At 45.9% G+C, this 15,848-nt stretch overlaps 1 protein-coding gene across 3 annotated transcripts in view; it reads left to right on the plus strand.

The window, feature by feature from the left end:
- Positions 1-8,646, plus strand: part of METTL16 (methyltransferase 16, RNA N6-adenosine) — an 89,471-nt gene extending 80,825 nt beyond the window's left edge. For all 3 annotated transcript variants that reach the window (XM_058431096.1, XM_058431097.1, XM_032138065.2), the window contains 2 exons: positions 7,715-7,888; positions 8,016-8,646. In XM_058431096.1, coding sequence (XP_058287079.1) covers positions 7,715-7,888; positions 8,016-8,639 — 798 coding nt within the window. In that variant the 3' untranslated portion in view covers positions 8,640-8,646. The remainder of the gene's footprint in view (positions 1-7,714; positions 7,889-8,015) is intronic.
- The last annotated feature ends 7,202 nt before the right edge of the window (positions 8,647-15,848 follow it).

A 15,848-nucleotide genomic window follows, 5' to 3' on the forward strand; every position in this document is an offset into this window, starting at 1 on the left:
TTTTTTTTTTTCTTTTTATTAAATAGAGATGAGGTCTTACTCTGTTGCCCATGCTGGTCTCAAACTCCTGGGCTCAAGTGATCCTCCTGCTTCTGCCTCCCAAAGTGCTGAGATTACAGGTGTGAGCCACTGTGCCCCACTGGATTACAACTTTTTAAATTTATTTTTCAATTCATTACACTTAGTATCTTTACTGAGGCACAGTTAACCGTCTTTGGCCATGGGGAATTTATTCAGCTTGGCTCGTGAGTCTTTTTTATCATATCCACTGTAGTCTTTGATGGCTTCCTTGCTTTCTGGTATCACAGGTTGTTCTAGGCTCATATTTTTTCCTCTCTCAGATCTGGAATCAACCATTTCTCCCAGGAGATCTGGTTTATTTTGCTGGGAAGTCGTATTGAAAAGTTCATCTGGGCACTAGGGATGGTACCAGGTTAGTCATTGTTTCTAGAAGCTTTTGCAGCAGAGCTAGGAATTACTATTACTATTCTTAAGATAGTAAATACTATTACTATTCTTAAGATAAAATATGTTGCAAGTTCTTATTGATTCCTTTCCTTTCCTCCTCTCCCCTCCCCTTCCTTTCTCATCCCTCTCCTTCCCTCTTCCACTTCCTCCTTCCCTCCCTCCCTTCCTTCCTTCCTTCTTTGCCACCCCACCCAGCTAATTTTTTTTTTTTTATTGGGTAAAGATGGAGTTTTGCCATGTTGCCCAAGCTGGTCTCAAACTCTTGGGCTCAAGTGATCCTCCTGCCTCGACCTCCCCAAGTGCTGGGATTGCAGGTGTGAGCCACTGTACCCAGCATATACTTGCTGATACTTTATTCAGTTTCACATCTGCAGGTTTTTACTTAATTTCATGAATTGTCCATCTATATCTGCCATTCAAAAATCTTGTGACTGCAGTGGTGCACACCTGTAATCCTAGCTACTCAGGAGGCTGAGGCGGGGGGATCACTTGAGCTCAGGTGTTTGAGGCCAGCCTGGGCAACACAGAAGACCTTATTTCTTAAAAAAAGAAAAAAAATCCCTTGCCAAAAAATCCAGTCCTCAGCCAACATATTACTCATTAATTTTATCTCACAGTATGCCCCAAGAGTCTCAAAACTAACATTACCATCAACAAAGTGATTTCTGAAAATAGCTGTTTTTTACTCTTACATTTCTTTTTTGTCCTTGGAGACTCTCATGATGGATTTCAACGTCATTTGGAACATTTCCACTCTGAATTTTCTGCATGGAGTCAGGACAGAGGTTCGTTTGTTTCATCTTACTTCAGATTTTTAGGGAGTGCCTTTTTTGTTGTTAATTTTGTTTTGTAATAAAATATATTTCTAATTTCTCTACCTGTGAAATGAAAAAAAATCAAATCTCAAAAGAATAGTCAGAAGTCTAACTTCTTTCTTCTATCTCATTCACCCTAATCCTTTACTTCCTCATGGGTTACTATTTAAACTATTTTATAATTTATCATTCCTTTATTTGTATTTATATTTTCGAGCCAGGGTCTTGCTCTGTTGCCCAGGCTGGAGTGCTGTGGCACAATGTCAGCTCACTGCAGGCCCTGCCTCCTGGGTTCAAGCTATTCTCATGCTTCAGTCTTCTGAGCAGCTGGGATTACAGGTGCATGCCTCCATGCCCGGCTCTTTTTTTTTTTTTTTTTTTATTTTTTATTTTTAGTAGAGATGGGGTTTCACCATGTTGGCCAGGCTGGTCTTGGACTACTGACCTCAAGTGATCTGCCTGCCTTGGCCTCCCAAAGTGCTGGGATTGCAGGCGTGAGCCACCGTGCCCGACCCATTTTTTCAAACTCAAGGAAATACACATATGTATTTATAATCATTCCTTCTTAAATAGGTAGCATTCTGCAATAAGTTTTCTTCCCCTTGCTATTTTTACTTTTTTTTTTTTTTTTTGAGACGGAATCTTGCTCTGTCACCCAGGTTGGAGTGCAGTGGCACAGTCTTGGCTCACTGCAACCTCCAACTCCCTGGTTCAAGCAATTCTTTTGCCTCAGCCTCCTGAGTAGCTGGGATTATAGACATGTGCCACCATGCCCAACTAATTTTTGTATTTTTAGTAGAGACGGGGTTTCACCATGTTGGCCAGGCTGGTCTTGATCTCCTGACCTTGTGATCTACCCGCTGCAGCCTCCCAAAGTGCTGGGATTACAGGCGTGAGCCACGGCACCCGGCTGCTGTTTTTACTTTTTACTGTTTTTACATAATCCTGGGGATGATTTCAGGACATTTTAAACAACGACCTGTCAGATTAAGATGAAAGAAATGGGCTGGGTGTGGTGATGTGCACCTGTAGTTGCAGCTACTTGGGAGGCGGAAGTGAGAGAATCACCTGTGCACAGGAGTTCAAGGCCAGCCTGGGCAACATTGTAACTCCCTATCTCTTTTAAAAAACAGACGGCCACTGCACTGGGGTGTCCCTCTCTGCCCTGTCCCCTTTCCTCTTGAGGTTTTTCTAGAAGCTCCTTTGCCGAAACAAAGAGGTTGTGGCTTTGTGCACATCAGATTTCTCTGTAGAATGGCTCTTCTCTTCCTGCAAATACTAGAGAGAATTTAATGATTTCATTCAGCCTGTGGCTTTTTTTTTTTTTTTTTTGCCTTAGCTATAGTTAGCAGAGACATGACATGCTACACTGGTCTGTGTCAAGCTACACCACATGTGAAAGTTTCTTGGCTGATGACATCATTGAGATCTAGAAATTAAAGTGAAGATTCAAATTTGTACCAGCCTGGGTGACATGGCAGAACCCCATCTCTACAAAAAATACAAAAATTAGCTAGGCACGGTGGCACACACCTGTAGTCCCAGCTATTCAGAAGACTGAGGTGGGAGGATCACTTGAGCCTAGGAGGTCGAGGCTACGCTGAGCCGTAATTGCACCACTGCACTCCAGCCTGGGTGCCAGAGCATGACCCCCTCTCAAAAAAAAAAGACAAGAAAAGAAATTTGTAGACCACCCTGCTACGTAGCATATTTTAAAATTTAAGAACTGGCTTTTTGTTTGTTTGTTTGTTTGTTTTTGCCTGATTGATGGCTTCTGGCATCTAATGTGTTTTTAACGCTTGCAGTTCCTCTCATTGATGATCATTCCTTGACTACTTGGAACTCAAAAGATATAAAACCTGTGTTCTCTATGGACCTACGACTCCTCACCAGGCTTCTCTCACACTGTAATTCCAGCAGTGCATCTTCAAATCCAAAATCAGCCGTAAATTCACCTAGTTCTTTGCATTAAACTGGATTAGCCATTGTAAATGATTGGTTTTGGGGTAGACTGTAAAATGTTGCATTATTTATGTATGTCTTGCCTGCTGAACTAGATTATGACAGTTTGTAGCACTCTTCATTTAAAATATTTTGTTTTGTAATTATAAGGATATTAGCAAAATAAGATCATTTCAATTGGGGGAAAATTGACAGCTTCTATGTACTAGTGTTTGCAGCAAAATGTAAAAATTGCCTACAACCAGAGACCTGTGGTATTGAATTTAACTATTAATTTCTTAGAACTTGATCCTATATTTTACTGTGACCCTGCCCACTAGGAATTTTCGTGATAAATAAGAGGGGGACTGAACAACTGCTGTGACCCATACTTAAGTTAATCTTTCATCATTTAAAAGCCTTGCTTGAGAACTCCTGGAGTATGAATTATCTGTCTTTTTTTTTTTTTTTTTGAGACGGAGTCTCGCTCTGTCACCGAGGCTGGAGTGCAGTGGTGCGATCTCTGCTTGCTGCAAGCTCCGCCTCCTGGGTTCACGCCATTCTTCCACCTCAGCCTCCCTAGTAGCTGGGACTACAGGCGTGTGCCGCCATGCCCGGCTAATTTTTTTGTATTTTTAGTAGAGATGGGGTTTCACCACGTTGGCCAGGATGATCTCGATCTCCTGACGTCGTGATCCGCCCACCTCGGCCTCCCAAAGTGCTGGGATTACAGGCGTGAGCCACTGCGCCCGGCCTGTCTGTCTCTTAATGTCTAGTTTCTATAGTAGAGCAAAGCCAGATTGAAGACAGTCCTGAGATGATGTGTGTGCGTGTGCATACTAGAGCAGTTCATTAGAAATCTTCCGAATGCAGCTGGCGCGGTGGCTCAGGCCTGGAGTCCGAACACTTTGGGAGGCTGAGGCAGATGGAGGGCTTGAACCTACGAGTTCCAGAGCAGCCTGGGCAATCAGTATAGCAAGACCCCTCTCTCTTTAAAAAATAAAAATAAAAGGAAAATTTTTAAAAAAGAAATCTTCAGAAATATCAAGTTTGTTGACTGACCATTATATATGGGAAAGTTGGGTCAGGATGCAGGTGAAGGAGCCGTATTTGAGAGAGAGAAGTTTTCATTTTAGTCCTAAGATAACTGGGTAATAAGTTGTCGATTTTGTGATTTCTGACTTCCTCAGAACTCTGAAAGTATCCCTGATAGAGTTCTTGTCAGGTTGGTAAAGATGTATTTTCTTCTTTTCATCTCTAGAAATGATGAAGCCTGTCCTTATTTTGGAGAAAGAGTGTCGCAGGTCAGCTTTAGCGTAATGAGAAACAGCAATATCCTTACTTTACTGGTCAGAATTTGTGAGCAAAATGATTCCTCCTGTGAGAAGAGATGGGAAGTGCTGCCCTTTTAGCCACGCTTGTAGATGACCTTTGCTGTGCAGGGTGGGCTGGCGGGGAGGGCCAGGTTGCAGTAAGCTCTCCATGGTCATGGGCTTTGATGTTGGGATGGGGAATGGGGAGTCTGATTCTTGACCCCCATCATCCTCCCACACACCGGCTTAATACGCTTCTTCCCCAGCTTAATACTCTTATTGTAAGCTCCTTACTGCAAAGCGTTAGCCTCTCAGTAGACTAGAAATTATGTTTCTCATGCAGGATGATTGAGTAATCACAATATGACTGTCTTAATGTCAATATGATTTTGTCTCATCTTGTCTGAAACATAATTGAACAAGTTCAGGTTCAGACAGGTCTTAAGAGTCCACTATTCATTTCTCAAGAGCAGGTTCTTCAAACACACACACACACACACACACACACACACACACACACACACCCTTTGTTTTTTATCCTTTCTTAACAGTTTCCTAGTATAGAATAAAGTGGCTAGGTTTTTGTGTATGTATGCAGTGTGAGGCCGCTGGTTAGTTCTTGTTAGAGGACCTCCCCCAGTAATCAGAACCTGTGGTGTCTGCGTGTGTGCGTGTGCGCTGTCAGTGTTGCCAGGTACAACCGGAATGATCAGTAGCAGTCATCAGATTCCTTTTAGCAGAAAAAGATCTTCAAACCTGACTTGGTGTTTTTTCTTTTTTATCCTTTTTGTTGTTGTTTTTGAGACACAGTCTCCTTCTGTCTCCAGGCTGGAGTGCAGTGGCACAATCTCATCTCACTGCAACCTCCACCTCCTGGGTTTAAGTGATTCTCCTGCCTCAGCCTCCCGAGTAGCTGGAATTACAGGCGCCTGCCACTACACCTGGCTAATTTTTGTATTTTTACTAGAGATGGGGTTTCACCATGTTGGCCAGGCTGGTCTCAAACTCCTGAGCTCAATTCATCTGGCCGCCTCGGCCTCCCAAAGTGCTGAGATTACAGGCATAAGCCACCACACTCAGCCTAAAGTTTTTACTTTAAAGAAAGAAATTTTCTCAAAAAAAAAAAAAAAAAAAAAAAAAAAAAAAAAGAAATTTTCAGGCTGGGCACGGTGGCTCACACTTGTAATCCCAGCACTTTGGGAGGCCGAGGTGGGTAGATCATGAGGTCAAGAAATCGAGACCATCCTGGCCAACATGGTGAAACCCTGTCTCTACTAAAAATACAAAAATTGGCTGGGCTTGGTGGCGTAGTCCCAGGTACTCAGGAGTCCCAGGTACTCGAGATGGCGCCACCGCACTCCAGTGACAGAGTGAGACTCCATCTCAAAAATAAATAAATAAATAAATTTTCAATACAGTGGTGGCATTGTTTTATTTTTATTTTTATTTTTTTTCTGAGACGGAGTTTCACCCTTGTTGCCCAGGCCCAGACTGGAGTGCAGTGGCATAATCTCGGCTCACTGCAATCTTTGGCTCCTGGGTTCAAGCAATTCTTCTGCCTCAGCCTTCCAAGTAGCTGGGATTATAGGTACGTGCCCCCATGCCCAGCTAATTTTTGTATTTTTAGTAGAGACGGGGTTTCACCATGTGGGCCAGGGTGGTCTTGAACTCCTGACCTCAAGTGATCTGCCTGCCTTGGCCTCCCAAAGTGCTAGGATTACAAGCATGAGCCACTGCGCCCGGCCAGTGCCACTGGTTTTTAAAGTGGAACTTGAGTCCCTCTAGTGGGTAGGGTATAATTCACCTTCCCAGCTTGAGATAGAATGGAAGATGCCAGTCATGATTTTCTTGGAACCAGTTTTCAAATCCAGTCTTCTCATCAGCGCCGGTGTCACCCTCCCCAGCTAAAAGGCAGTGCTTGGCTCGCCGCTGGCTTGGTCCCAACATCAGCCACGATTCAGGAGTCCTCCTCTGCCCATGTGATCTTAGTGGCCCTGATCCTTCCTTGCATGTAATCTCACGGCTGTGGTTCACCAGCTGCTTTATCTCAAGCCTCAGCAAATATAAACTCAAACTACAACTTGATGATGTTTATGCCATGCAGTTCTTTCTATCAACGAACACAGTGCCCCCAGGGTCCTTGAGTTGTCATGAAATAAATAATTGTGCAGGTCTGCTTTGGGTACCACGGGCACATGAAGGACGTTTAGCAGTTGGAGGAGTTACATCCCGATAGCCAGAACAGTGTGGTGTGGCTGGAAAGAACGTGGGTTTGGCATTCAGTCCTAACTGCAGTTACTGTGTGACCTTGAGCTGTGTGACATAGCCTTTCTGTGTCTTCGTTTTCCCTTTTGTAAAATAGGGAGATGCCTAAACTATCTGGTGGGGCTCTTACTTTTTTTTTTTTTTTTTTTTTTTGAGACGGAGTCTCGCTCTGTCGCCCAGGCTGGAGTGCAGTGGCGCAATCTCGGCTCACTGCAAGCTCCGCCTCCCGGGTTCACGCCATTCTCCTGCCTCAGCCTCTCTGAGTAGCTGGGACTACAGGCGCCTGCCACCATGCCCGGCTATTTTTTGTATTTTTAGTACAGACGGGGTTTCACCGTGGTCTCGATCTCCTGACCTCGTGATCCGCCCGCCTCGGCCTCCCAAAGTGCTGGGATTACAAGCGTGAGCCACCGTGCCCGGCCTACTTTTTTAATTAAAAAAAAAAATTTTTTTTTTTCTTAAGAGACAGGGTCTCGCCCTGTTTCCTGGGCTAGATTGCGGTAGTGCAATCAGAGCTCACTGCAGCCTGGAAGTCTTGGGCTCAAATGATCCTCCCTCCTCTGCTTTCAGAGTAGCCGGGACCACAGACGTACACCATCGTGGCTGACTAGTTTTAAACATTTTTTTAGAGATGGAGGTCTTACTATGTTGCCCGGGCTGATCTCAAACTCCTGGGCTCAAGTGATCCTCCTGCCATGGCCCCCCAGAGTGCTGGGATTATAGGCGTGAATGACTGCACCTTGCAGGGTTGTTTTAAGTGCTGGAAATAACACACACAAAACCCTTTGTGTTTTCAGTGCTCTATGATTGGTAGCAGAAGTTGTGGAAATTTTCTCTGAGTTCATTACAATGCATGAGGTTTAATTATTCGGATAACTTTCTCCTCTTTTCCATGCTTCCTTTTTCTTGCAGTCACCACCAAGTAAGCGAAGAAAATTAGAGAAACCACGGAAACCCATTACATTTGTGGTGCTGGCGTCTGTGATGAAGGAACTATCCCTCAAAGCATCACCTCTGGGCTCGGAGACGGTGGAAGGCATAGTCGTCGTCACGACATGGATTGAAAAAATTCTCACTGATTTGAAGGTACCTGCTTAACCATATTGACGAAGTACTCGTAATGATCCTTCTCTCTTTTTTCTTTTTTTTTATTGAGAGTTTGGAGAGAGGGGAAAAGTGATTTCCCATAAAATTCTGTTTTTCCTCCAAACAGGTCCAGCATAAACGAGTTCCCTGTGGAAAAGAGGAAGTTAGCCTTTTCCTAACAGCCATAGAAAACTCCTGGATTCATTTAAGGAGAAAGAAAAGGGAGCGAGTGAGACAACTGAGAGAAGTTCCCCGAGCTCCCGAGGACGTCATTCAGGCCTTGGAAGAGAAAAAGGCCACCCCCAAAGAGTCTGGCAATAGCCAAGAATTGGCCAGGGGCCCCCAGGAGAAGACCCCCTGTGGGCCTGCTCTGCGGGAAGGCGAGCCTGCCACTGTGGAGGGCCCGTGCCCGAGCCAGGAGTCCCTGTCCCAGGAGGAAAACCCGGAACCCATGGAGGATGAAAGGAGTGAGGAAAAGGGAGGGGTGGAGGTTTTGGAAAGTTGTCAAGGCTCTAGCAACGGAGCACAGGACCAAGAGGCTTCTGAGCAGTTCAGCAGCCCAGTGGCTGAAAGGGGGAAACGCCTCCCAGGAGTGGCCGGACAGTACCTGTTTAAGTGTTTGATAAACGTTAAGAAGGAGGTGGACGATGCCTTAGTTGAGATGCACTGGGTTGAGGGCCAGAACAGGGATCTGATGAACCAGCTTTGTACCTACATACGTAACCAAATTTTCAGGCTTGTTGCCAGTTAACTAGAAAGTTCTCGCACCGTTGGAAATGTGTTTATAGTAACTTGCTTTGGAGTGGCCTGTGGGGTGGCAAGAGGAATCCTAGCAGCGGCCCGTTAGTAGCACGATGTGGAATTATCTTCGAAAACAAAAACCTATGAATCTGTCCCCCACCTCCCCCCACCTCCTTCCCGCTTTTTGAGTTACAGGGAGTTGTAGTGTGGCTGTTTACAAGGAGGAATTGTGGTCATCAGTAACAACAAAAAGCCCTCAGTAAACTTCCGAGGGATTGCAAGTTGGCTCAAGCTGGCCCCCTCAGCTTTGGACTGCTTCTGCAAGGCCAAAAGGGTTGTTTGTGGAGTCTGGGCTGGGCAGCACTGCCTAGAATATCATGCTCTCTGTGTCACCCAAGGGTGTTTCTTGAGGAGTGGGGGCTCTCTGCCTCCAGTTAGAGGTCCTGTTCCAGTTGGAGGTACCCTCTTCTAGGTCACTCTTCAAGATGGGGCCTACCTTGCATCAGTCCCACAAAGGGAGCCGTATGGTGGGGGGTGGGGAATCGGGGAGAGAAACCTTAGTAATGCTGGGAAGGAGGAGCAGAGTCTGGGGACCACCCGGTAAATGGCACATTCCTGACACATGGCTATTTTGATGTTGCTTATTTCAGAAGCAGAATTAGGTAAGCAAAACTCCCAGGCGTGACTGAGGCACACAGAAGGCACCCATACCCCCACCTCCAGCCTGTTGACAGTACCATTTTGTAGCAGTTTTACTACTGTATGATTTTTGTTCGGACATTTGAAGTAGAGTTTGTTTTGTTTTTAATATAAGAATATTCACAAATTAAAAACCAGCGGTCCTATTTGAATCCTGGGGTTAGCTGATGACAGAAATGAGAAATGGAACAAAATAGTATGTGCTGTAGGTAGCTTAAGAAAGTCTCAGATATTTTGTTGCTGATCAAATACTGTTTTTTTGTGGCTTCACTTGTAATCCCCCCTGTACTTAACCTACTCACATTGGAGAGTTCTGAGGCCGGGGTAACCATGTCCTTAAAACACGTTTCTAATTGGAATGCCAGGGTTCAGTAGCAATCCCCCCAGAAAAGGGGTGACCTTCTGCTGTGCTTGACTTTAACAGCTTGATGTTGCATCAGCAGCCGAGGGTTCTATTTAGACTAAAATCTTTGCCAGAGCTCCTTGCCATCTGCTAAGAAGACTGAGTAGTTAAGCCAGCCTTCTGAGAGGTGGCTGTTGGTGAGGACAGGAAGCTGGTGACCTTGGCATATCTTGGCAGCACTTGGATCGGGCCCTCGGCAGAGACACAGGAAGTGGAACTACTGTGCTTTAATTTGGCTGTGGAGCTGGAGCTAGAGAAGACAGCATACTGACCAGTGGCTTTTTGATTGTTTGTTTGTTATGAGATGGAGTTTCACTCTTGTTGTCTAGGCTGGAGTGCAGTGGCGCAATCTCAGCTCACTGCAACCCCCGCCTCCCAGGTTCAAGCAATTCTCCTGCCTCAGCCTCCTGAGTAGCTGGAATTACAGGCATGTGCCACCATGCCTGGCTAATTCTGTGTTTTTGGTAGAGATGGGATTTCACCATGTTGGCCAGGCTAATCTTGAACTCATGATCTCAGGTGATCTGCCCACCTTGGCCTCCCAAAGTGCTGGGATTACAGCCGTGAGCCACCACTCCCAGCCTCTGACCAGTGTTCTTAACCTGGTCCGTGGACCTCCAGAGAGTCCATATACCTCCTAGAGTTACTTCTAAAAGCTCTGTGAGCGTGTGTGTGTTTTTCCTGGAGAGAGGGTTCCCAGAACCCTCAGACATAGACAAAGGGGTCAATAACCCACTAAGGATTAAGAATCATTATTCTAGTCCAAGCATTCACGTGTCAGGCTGCAAAAAGCAATACCCAGGGTCACACAGAGCCAAGACTCAATTCAGGACCGTGGATTCCCCTGGTCTAGAAATTTTCTACTGTGCTAGCCCACACCATCCCACTATCCTTACCTCGAGTGAATATCACATTTGAGTCATTTGCTGGACCCAAACCTAGTTTCCTTGGTATAATTTTAGGATAATTGTTTAAGTGGCAACTATTCATTCAGTAAGTAGTAAGTACTTATTGTTTGCTTGTTTCATTATGAAAGAGTGGCACATGCTCATTAAAGATTTGGAAAAATGAAAGTCAAAACAACAAAATCACCCCTAGTCCCAACCTTCTGTGACATAACCACTCTTGGTATTGGCGCATTGCTTTCCAGTCTCTCTGTAGACAGGGTGTGTGAGTGTGTGGGTTTAACTGGTGGTACTCATGCTGCATATTCAGTTTTATATTCTGGTCCTTTTTTCATTTAACATCTTACGAGTATTTTTCTGTGTTCTAACACTAGTGTATTGACTTACACTCCTTGCCTGTTCAAAATGTCTTTCAGGCACAGCACTGGCCTTTAAGTCTGTGTCTTAGGGATTTCCAGAGAATGCTCTGTGTATTGAGGCACAGAAGGTGTTTCTGTGTCTTAGTGTGTTTCTGTCCCTAGGTTTAAGGCTTCCTGTCGTGGAGGAGATTTCATAGATGTTAAGCTAATGACCTTAGAGTTTTAAAAAATCCGTGACAGTGGCTGGGCGCAGTGGCTCACGCCTGTAATCCCAGCACTGTGAGGCTGAGGTAGGCACATCACATGAGGTCAGGAGTTTGAGACCAGCCTGGCCAACATGGCGAAACCCCATCTCTACTCAAAATACAAAAATGAGCCAGGCATGATAGCGCGCACCTGTAATTCCAGCTACTCGGGAGGCTGAGGCAGGAGACTCATTTGAACCTGGGAGGCAGAGGTTGCAGTGAGCTGAGAACGCCACTGCACTACAGCCTGGGCGACAGAGTGAGACTGTCTCCAAAAAAAAAAAAAAAGAACAGAACCCGTGAGCAGGCCGGCTTTCAGTCTGGAGCCGAGTGCCTTCTGTGCATTTAGATGTTTCCATTTCCTTCCCTGAGAAGATTTTCTTAGGCTGCCTAGTGAGAGAACATTGAAAATATTTTTAAAGGACATCTAAACATTGTTTTGGTCATGCATATGCTTTATAATTGTGTGTTGTTTCACAGCATATACCTTTGGCACAGGTGGGCAAGTTTTTCTTTGAAGAAATAGGTTATTGACTCATATGTCATAATCTTGAGTGTTACTCTCCTGAAGTGTCCAGAGGTCACATTCATGTTGTTGGGTTGGTATGAAATTAAATCTTTGTGGTGTGACCCTAAATTCTCTTCTGGTCCCTAGAATCGGCTTCTGGTCTCCTGATAACTGAAGTAGAGACAGAAGCTGACAGAAGCTGAGCCTGTTTTCCAGGCAAACTAAAGCTGCTTTTGTGCTTCGGAATCTGCTTTGCCTCCGTCAGCCTGGTTGCTTCCCCACACATGCTGGCTGCACTGTTACCACTCCAGACCTCTGCTGCGTGTCCTGGCAGGGCCGCGGCTCTGCAGTGGCCTTTCAACTCATCCTAAGCTTCGTGTAGATTAGTATATATTTTTTATAAAACATAAAGCCTTTCCTCTCGATGGAAATCAAAGCTTACCATGTGAGCACTCGAACTTCTAAGTTCTGACAGGAATAACAAAACTGCAAGGAGTGGAAAAGATGGAAAAGCCTGGGGGAAATCCGAGGCCTTTTGAAAGAAGGGAGCTGATGACTTCATGACCAGCTCCTGGAGCCCCGCCTTTCTGCTGAAGCCGCGGCATTTCCCTCCGTGGCCACACGAGGGCACCCTTGGCCCTTTTATCAAAGCGCCTTCACTTCCCCGTGGGAATGGAGACGATTCTGTCCATGGTGTTTGCTTGAAATACCCAGTTGCTACCTAGATTTGTATTTTTATGTAAACAAATACATTTTCACAGAAATAAGATTTGAAAAATAAAAGTAGAAAGAGAAAAAAACACTAGCCATGGTCTCTTTACCTGGTATAATCCCTTTCGACCTTTTAATGTTTTTTTAATGGTCCCAGCTGACATATTTTTTCTATTCTTTCCAGCTGTCCTTCTACTCTAGAATATATCCAGGGCCAGTCCTTTGGATCAAGTTTTTCTTGATATCTAGTTAATGAAGATACTGGAGAGGAAATGCTGAGTGATCTTCAAACAGTAACTTTCCAAAAGCCTTATGTTCCAGGAGTAATACCAAGATCTCCAAGAAAGCAGCTGGGTTCAGAAGGCAGGGTGCGGTGGTTCATGCCTGTAATCCCAGCACTTTGGGAGGCAGAGGCGGGTGGATCACAAGGTCCAGAGTTCAAGACCAGCCTGACCAACATGGTGAAACCCCATTTCTACTAAGAATACAAAAATGAGCTGGGCGTGGTGGTGTATGCTTTTTTTTTTTTTTTTTTTTTTTTTGAGACGGAGTCTCGCTCTGTCGCCCAGGCTGGAGTGCAGTGGCACAATCTCGGCTCACTGCAAGCTCCGCCTCCCGGGTTCACGCCATTCTCCTGCCTCAGCCTCTCCGGGTAGCTGGGACTACAGGCGCCCGCCACCACGCCCGGCTAATTTTTTGTAGTTTTAGTAGAGACGGGGTTTCACCGTGGTCTCGATCTCCTGACCTTGTGATCCGCCCGCCTCGGCCTCCCAAAGTGCTAGGATTACAAGCGTGAGCCACCGCGCCCGGCTGGTGGTGTATGCTTGTAATCCCAGCTACTCAGGAGGCTGAGGCAGGAGAATTGCTTGAACCCGGGAGGCGGAGATTGCAGTGAGCCAAGATTGCGCAACTGTACTCCAGCCCGGGCAACAGAGTGAGACTCAGTCTCAAAAAAAAAAAAAAAGCAGCTGGGTTCAGTGTTCTTTTGTTGACCCTTGTTTGGGGTTCCTCTGGTTGGCTGGCTAACATGCATGTCGTGTGTTGCTTATATCAGAAGTTGAGGGTTCTGTGTGGGGTAGATGCTGTCGGTTAGCCAGGCCTTGCCTCTCACAAGGGGCGTTTCTGGGGAGAACGTGGATCTTACTAACCCTGGGGTCTGTGTGGGCTCAAGGAGGATCCCATCTCCCCTTATGTTTCTGGTACAGGATCAGATGTGGCCGCCCAGCAGTTGTGCACGTTAGGGTGAGGAGGGTCCAGGTAGAAAAAGTCAAGAAGGAAGAAGGAGCATTTCAAAGGTGCAGCAGGTTTATGGCGATAGAGGGGGTTCCCTCAGGAAAGGGTCACGGCCTTTTTAGGGAAGTTGGTGCACAGGAGACTTGGTTTGCTGAATAGGCACTAACCTCAGTAAAACCCAGAAGAGGCTGAATAGAATGAATTGGCTCCTGCCTCCTGCAGGCAGCACTGATGTGTTGAACCTCTCTAGTAATTCCGAGTACACAGCTCTCCGTGTGAGTGCCAGCGCAGTATTAGAGGCCCGTAAGGCGCCCACCCCACTGATGATGAGCGTCACACGTGCCCCGGCGTTCCTGCTCTGCTCTGTGACATTCACATCCTCTGCTGTGACTCAGCCAAATGACTAAAACAGCGGTTGATGTTTTAAATTGCTGGTTGGAGCAGCTAATGCTGCCTGGTGGAGGAGGCTGTGCTTTGTACTCCAGGGACTATGTTGTGACTACGGAACGCCCTTGCCCCTCGAGGTGCCCTTTGAGGTGTAGCCTGTCTGCCAGTCTCAATCCAAGCAGAAGCGTGGGTTTCCTTAGGGAAGAGGAAGATTATGGGTGCTTCCCTCACAGGGGAACTGAAAGGAGAAGGGGTAGAGGAAAAGTACAGCCGGACTTGGCAGAACTGGCTCACGAACGGTGCTCTGAGAGGGCCAGGCAGGTGTAAACCCAAGACCCTTTTCCACCCACCCTAGGGGAGCGAGAGGCAGGAAAGAGCAAGACTTCGACGTTCAGACCTGGGTTCCCATCCAGGTCCATTCCTTGCACGGATTAAGTCCGTTTACTAAGCCTTGTCTTCCTTATGCCACAGATGAGGAATTCTCACTTCACAGAGTTAGAGCAGTGCTTAAGTGTGAGAAGGACTGAGATCTCAGCAGAGGGTGGAAACACTTGCTCCTCTTCTGATTCTTTGAATTTTCAATTTCCATTCAGAAAACCTTCTACCAGTAGACTCAGATGAAAAGGCTGAGACCTCACGTGTATGCCTGCAGGTGTAAAGTACCACCGTTGACAAAGAGCAAAACCCATACTTGATGTGATGGAGGGAGGACCGGGGGCCAACATTGATGGTCCACCTTCCACACACACTGTCTCATTTAGGAACCCCGTCAGCCTGTGTGATGTGCCTGCGTGGTGGCTGAAGGAAACGGAAGCTCAGAGAGTGTCAGTGACTTGCTGTAAGGTTCTCCACGGAGCTCAGTCATAGAAATGGGATTTGAACTCAGGTCCAAGAAGCCAAGACTGGGATCTTGTGCCACAACTCAAAAGTCTATGGCAAGTGCTGCACTTCACGTGGAAATGTACTTCCAGGCTCGTCTGACCCACCTCTAGGGATGGAGACTGCAGTGATACGACACGGGGAAGGAAAAAAGTATCTTTCACCTTCAGAGTTTAGCCCTTTAAGGTAATATTATTTTCCAGCCTATGATGAATGAGTGACATGTAGTCAGTGGAATTACTTAGAATTCTTCATTTATGCTACCAAATCTTCACGGAACTTTGTATTTGGCAGTAGTGCAGATAATTAAGTAGTTAGTGAAAGCGCAAAATAAAATATCTAGTGAAAGTAGATGTTGGGGCCAGACGCAGTGGCTCACGCCTGTAATCCAAGCACTTTGGGAGGCCGAGGCGAGTGGATCACCTGAGGTCAGGAGTTTGAGACCAGCCTGGCCAACATGGTGAAACCCCGTCTCTACTAAAAATACAAAAAATTAGCCGGGCGTGGTGGTGGACACCTGTAATCCCAGCTACTTGGGAGGCTGAGTCAGGAGAATCGCTTGAACCCGGGTGGCGGAGGTTGCAGTGAGCCAAGATCGTGCCACTGCACTCCAGCCTGGGGGACAGAACGAGAAAAAAAATTATGCTATCAAATCTTCACAGAAGTTTGTATTTGGCAGTAGTGCAGGTAATTATGTAGTTAGTGAAAGCGCAAAATAAAATGTCTAGTTAAAGTACATGTTGGACCAGAATCAACAGGAAATAACTGATTATTAGGTAAGTTATTCTTTGGCAATACATAATTGTATAATGAAAGAGAGGTTTAATTATTTTTTTTAAATAAGGCAGCTCCAAATATTTCACTTACAAAACAACACAAAACTGATGTGC

The sequence above is a fragment of the Hylobates moloch genome, unplaced genomic scaffold, assembly GCF_009828535.3.
Source record: "Hylobates moloch isolate HMO894 unplaced genomic scaffold, HMol_V3 SCAFFOLD_19, whole genome shotgun sequence".
In the NCBI taxonomy this organism is placed as follows: Eukaryota; Metazoa; Chordata; class Mammalia; order Primates; family Hylobatidae; genus Hylobates; species Hylobates moloch.